The sequence below is a fragment of the Siphateles boraxobius genome, unplaced genomic scaffold (assembly GCF_051911475.1).
Source record: "Siphateles boraxobius isolate OS27281-9 unplaced genomic scaffold, OSU_SipBor_1 61, whole genome shotgun sequence".
Lineage (NCBI taxonomy): Eukaryota > Metazoa > Chordata > Actinopteri > Cypriniformes > Leuciscidae > Siphateles > Siphateles boraxobius.
Window position 1 is genome coordinate 8886973 of NW_027509188.1, and position 6203 is coordinate 8893175.

A 6203-nucleotide genomic window follows, 5' to 3' on the forward strand; every position below is an offset into this window, starting at 1 on the left:
GCTAGCCGAGATCAGTGCTTTACATGACGATCTCAGAGCCTCGATCGCCACAGACTTCAAAACATCTTTCGAAAGATTGGCAACCAAGCTAGATAACATTCAGTTCACTGTGACAGATCATGATCATCGCATTGGTAATCTTGAGTCTGGCACTACGGAAATTAGTCAACAGCTTGAACAAGTCGAGGTTACGCGTTCAAAGGCTTTAGAAGGATAATAAGTGGCTCAAGGCTAAAGTCTCAGACCTTGAGAGCCGCAGCCGGAGCCAAAATATTCGAATTCTGGGCTTACCCCCGTCATTCATACCCTGTCCGACTACATTTTCCCCCAGCTTCTGGTTGATGCCCTTGGTTCTCAGGTGTTAACCGCGCCGCCTGAGCTGGACAGAGCTCATCGTAGCCTTGCACACCAGTGCCTGGGCAGAGACCACAACCTGCCATTCTGTGATTTCATCTCTTTCAAGTGAAAGACCTGTGCCCGGTTGCATAAAGCACCTTAAGTCTTTCCCTTACTTATGAGACTAACCCCGGATTTCCACCAACTGCGGGACGGCTGCGGATCCGCTCCGTAACGGCGGCGGAGTCAATAGGTTTCCATTAAAGTCAATGTGTGTATTTTCACTGACTGCGGCTGGAACGGCTGCGTTCCGACTACGTCCCAGCTCCGGAGCAGATACGCAGAGTTTCTATTTTTGCCGGATGCCGGAGAGCACCGCAGGAAGTCGAGCACAGAAACAAAATAAAACATCCGTTAATTTTCAAAATAAAATACCCCATGCTCACGGCGGATCATATTTCCCTGCACTACACCTTAAAAACGTCATAATGGGCGGAGACAGGCATGAAGTCAACAGGTCAGATTTTTTCGGACATGGATGAGGAGAAGCTGATTCTGGAAGTACAAAATCACCAAATCATTTATGACCCGTCGCATCCTTTTTATAAGGACAACCTTAAAAAGAAAATGGCGTGAAAAAAAACTTAAAAAGGAGTAATGGGTGTGGATGGTAAGCCACTAATTTTGTCCAATAAATGCAGATAGAAAGCAAATAGTTTATCCATGTATTTGTAAAGGCATTCTCTAGCTATACATGTTAAACCCATTAAAAACTTTGAATTAGGCAGACATTGCAGGGTTGTTTGATTTGCATGAAGAACTTTATTAACAGGTATTAGGTTATGTAATGAAGTAAGTTGAATTTGTTGAAAAAAATAAGTTGAAAAATAAGTTGAAAAAAATCAAAGTTAAAGCAGCACCAAGTAACTTTTCCTCTGCGGTCGCCCTACAGGTTGGAAGCGGAATTGTCCATTACTGCTGTCGTAAATAATTATGCGCACGCACATGCTCTCTGTTTATCCAGCACCAGCTTTGGAATCAACAATGGCCACAAACAAGGTAGAGTATGATGCATGATTTTATGAAAGTATGATGTATTGCGACATCACAAACGAGCAATTGTAGCAATTGTAACGCTTACCGTAAAGCAAGTCAAATTAGTAGTTTTCTTATATCTCATTAGAACTTCAGAATCGCGACCCGATCTGGCAATCTTATATAGTGTCGATATATCAGATAAAGGACCGCAAAGCTGTGGCATAAGTGCATTTCACCATGTCACGACTTGATGAACCACTGAAACGATTTTGGAAACATTATTTTAAGGTAAAAAATCTTTCTTAGTGCTGCTTTAAATCTTTACTGTGTTACAATACTGTTTAAGTTAAGTCTATTATGGGGGGATGTGCTGTAGAGACCTGTTGGTGTATTGACCACATGACCATGTAGTTGTTACTTTCATACTCGCAAATGAGGGGGCTGACAAGGAAACTAATTTTTTTTTTTATATATTTTCAATACAAATCACCCAAACTTCACAGGACTTAACATTATTACAGTACAATACTTCACACCAGAAAAAAAATAAAAAATAAACACATACACACAATACAAGTATACAGGGTTTCAGTCAACAGTAATGACAAGTCTTTTCACACCATTCTGTCCTGCCAGGACACACTGCCCTCAGGGGAGGTGAAGAAAGTGGCAAAGCTCTCCCTAACAGCACAGGCTTCTCTTGATGCTCTGTTTCCCCCCATGTTTCTCACTGGCGCCATGTGTCTCCCCAGTTCCTCTGCCTCTTCCAGAAGCCGTACATTTTCACTTGGGGCGAGGAGGAAATTGTGCAGGATGCATGCTGCCACCACAAGTGTGTCCAGATTTTTGGGGTGCAGGTTGACATCAATGAGCTCAAAGAGGCAAAAGAGGAGCCTGCTTCAAAGAAATTAAAGAGAGCTGGGAATAATTCTGTTGCGGTAAGTTATTTTCTGACCGTCACAAACATTTGGCGGTGTCAGCTTAACTTTGTGTGCTTTATTTATTAATATATTTGAATTGAGCCCTCTTACTATGTTGGATTTTTACAGGAAGCTGTACGGAGATTGCACAATGGGGAAAACAACATACACAAATATGACCCACAGACAAGGTATATCTTTAAAACTATTGTTTCATAACAGTCCTTTCTTCTAAATTATATTTTTAATCAACCTTCTTTAATTACTGCTCAACAGTCTATCCTCCCCCCACAACCTCGAGGTCACAACCTATCTTTTTAATGGCGTCTCCATGGCTGTACCGGACGTAGATCCTGCTGTTGTTAAAGGTAAGTCACAAGAGAATGTCCCAAGGCTACAACTATTTAAGTGTATAGACTAGTTAGTTATAAATAAACACATTCTCCCCCCTCACTATTTCCCTCTCTCTAGCATCCTGCAAGACGTATTTTGAAACTGTTAGAAGGGGTTACAGGATGGCCCAAGATGAGAACAAAGACAAGATGGAGGACAGCAGGATCATTGTGCGCATGAGACAAAGAAAAAGAAGAGTAAGTGTAAATAAATATAAATCTCAGTAAAAGACTCAGCCTGGGAGAGGCTCCCATCCCAACCAATTAGATATTTTCAGTGGTTTAATTACTTTTTTCCCTCCTATTTTGCAGCTGCTGAGCAGCAGGACTGGCGTTCTCCAGACAAGAGGAAGAGGCAGCTATCTGGAAGACTACAACAGTTGACCACATGTCTGAAGAGGAGGATGCTATATCTTGGATGGAAAGTCAGTGTGGGTTGTTCGGCCTCCAACCCGCAGTACAGTTTTGTCTGCGCTGTGTGGGGTGCTACAAAAAAGACTGGAAGCAGACCAGAAGTACTTGGGAACTCATCATGCACGAGTTGGTGCAGATCGAGTCGCGGTGGAGACCACAGAAGCTGGCCTGTGAATTATTTTAGTATTACGCTTCTAAATATTATTCTATAGTATAATTTGAATATTCTGTTGTTTTTTTATATATAGTATTATTTATATTATACAGTATTATTTATAGATTGTATTATATATAATTCTATATAGTTTTCTATATATATACTGCATTTATATATTCTATACAATTCCATATTGTTATCTATTTATAAATTGTATTATTTATATATTGTACTATTTATATATTCTAAAGTAGTTGTATATTATATTGTTTTCTATATATTATACACAGGCCTTATAAATTATATGGGGTTATATATTGTATGACTAATAGTAAAGTTTATTCTGTGCTAATGTATTTTTATTTATAGAATTTTGAATGTGTGTATATATATATATATGTCATGTGCCCAGTGTCATTTACAAATAATATAAAATAACAAACTCAACTTTGTCTTTCTGATTGTCTTGACATTATAACCATGAACACCAATGATAATAAATATTAATAATGAGTAATAATAAACCCAAATGAGGCCATAAACTGGACCAATAGTGTGGGGGTTTAGAGGAGGGACAAAGCATTGAGCAGCCAATCCTGTGTAAGACCTCTGACCAATTGAAGGAGGCCACTGCCTTGTGTCCCAAAGGTGTGAAATGCTAATATTCCCTTGCATTGACCCCGACCGGGGGATTATTCACCATGGTAACTGATGGCCCTTAGTGGCTCCCCTCTGTGCCCCAAACTTGGTACATATCCAGGAGTATTCGGGATTGTGTGAAGGGACAGCAAACTCCCGTACACACACGTTTATTTGTGGAGTACACAGGAGTACTCAGTAGTTTTACATGCCCTATTACAGCTCTTTTCACGCAGTGTAATGTGTTCGTATTTTAAAAGACATGGCACTACGCGGCGCTGCGCTTCTCGTCCGGTGTGCGACCCCTTTTAGGAAATGGACAGCCGCCGACACGAACGCACACACCCATTTACTTGATAATAAAGCCGTAAAGTAGACTATCTTTCAATTTAGGACCATAGCCCGTTGTCGCCGGCGCCGGCGGAAGTACCGCCCCACTCGACTGTGTGAAGGAGGATAGTTCAAATTGCATTGGTCGCTTTGTAACAATACAGACGCCGGCGACATCGAGCGTGACCTTTCAACGTGATGACGTAGTTCCCGGCGCGTTGCAGATCAGCTCAATCCGAACAATTGTAGTTAAAAAGTGTATATTTATTTATATATATATAATGTTTTTTTTGTTTGTTTTTTTAAAATGACCTATAGTTTCACTAGATATGCCCCTCCTCCTCAGCTGCGATCGTGCACAGCATTTTCAAGCACTACAAAGACCTTTGAAACTGCATTGATTTGGACTTAAAAACTTAAAAACGATTAATTTCTCTTCCACTGAGGAAATAAAGACATGGATATCTTGGATGGCATTGGGGCGAGTAAATTATTAGGAAATTTTCATTTTAGGTGAACTAATCCTTTAACTAATGAAGCCTTATTGTGAAGTGTTACCAATATATAAAGACATTAATACATGAATCTAACGTATAAAAGAGAATAAAGAAACAACATGAAATAAGATGTTTGTGACTGCTATCCAGATTTCATGCCAAAGGTGCGTAATCCTGAAAAATGCAGGGAAACAACAAGTGTAATAATATAACAACGTACACACATTGCACAAATGGCAAATAAACAATGGGTGCTCATAAAAATAGATTGAAATAGATGAAAAGAAACCTAGCATTGGGGATTCGTTGCTTTTTCCTGTTATATCGAACTGTGACCCCAAAACCGAGGTATGTAGGCCTACCGAACCGTGACTTCTATGTACTGTTACACCCTACACTGTATTTATATGGAACATTGAAAAATAGGACAGATTTGGCACACATGTATGTGTGTCTGATATGTTATCTCAGAGCAACTCACTGCTAATGTGGCTCGAATCAACCTCTGCATGAGTGCTTGTTGGCTCACCTTCTGTTCCTGCTCACACAACAGTCCCTGAGCCTCATACACCCTAAGCAGGTGAGAATGATGAAGGAGCCCTACACCTCAGCACAGTCTCACTGAGAATCATCAAAACAGTCTCTCATGATCTCCAGGTGTTGTGTGCCATTATATCGGGCCCTCTACACTTTCTCTTTCTCTCTGGATTTTCATTGAAGCAGTGTTGCTCTTGATCTGTGTGAAGAACCAATCACAGATCACCTCCAAAAAGAGGGAGATGCTTAACAATAGATTCCTGTGTGTGATTGGTAGGGCTGTCGCTAGTGGAGTGAAAGGTGGTGACAATTATAACAAAATGCTAAATGTCCAATGCTGGACAAAATCCAGCAGTTATACTATATAGGCCCCTGTTGTATAAGTAATTCTAATATTTATATTAGATTAAATGAAAACCACAAAAACATGCAATTTGGTTAAATATCTTTTTCCAAATATCTGCTTCTCTTACCTCTCTAAAAATGGTTTAGTCCGATCTAAAGTATGTATTACTAGGCTTGTTTGAGATGAGCAAAATCTGCGCAGAACCGATCACCGGTGATCAGCGCGTAACGCATGCCGGTTAGAAATGTGTCCGAGAGCGGTCCGCCTTGCTCTGGTGTCATGCTGACGTGGGTCAAAAAGCTCTCGCGAGCGCAAGGCGCACGTGTCGGATTCTGCAGTCGCGCGCAGTTGCTGCACTTATAAAAAGCATGATGGGAAACGACTTGCTGACGACATAGCTTAATGTTGATTGGTTTGAACAACCGTGATGTATTGTTCACTTTTAAAAAGTTTGATTTTAAAACTCGGATATCATGTTTCATGTGTATATGTTATGTGTGAATATTCCCAAACTCTCGGACAGTGCGATCTCTATGGGTTATGCAATGTCATTTTATTATATATAAAAAAACACATAGCCTATGTCTGTATTAAAGA

At 40.3% G+C, this 6203-nt stretch overlaps 1 protein-coding gene across 1 annotated transcript; it reads left to right on the forward strand.

Annotated features, from left to right (window-relative positions):
* The first annotated feature begins 870 nt into the window (after nt 1-870).
* LOC143718545 (uncharacterized) lies at nt 871-3084 on the forward strand. The gene is made up of 6 exons (XM_077209564.1): nt 871-897; nt 2127-2312; nt 2424-2485; nt 2571-2662; nt 2766-2884; nt 2999-3084. The coding sequence occupies exons 1-6, from the start codon at nt 871-873 to the stop codon at nt 3068-3070; spliced, it is 558 nt and encodes a 185-aa protein (XP_077065679.1). The 3' UTR covers nt 3071-3084.
* The last annotated feature ends 3119 nt before the right edge of the window (nt 3085-6203 follow it).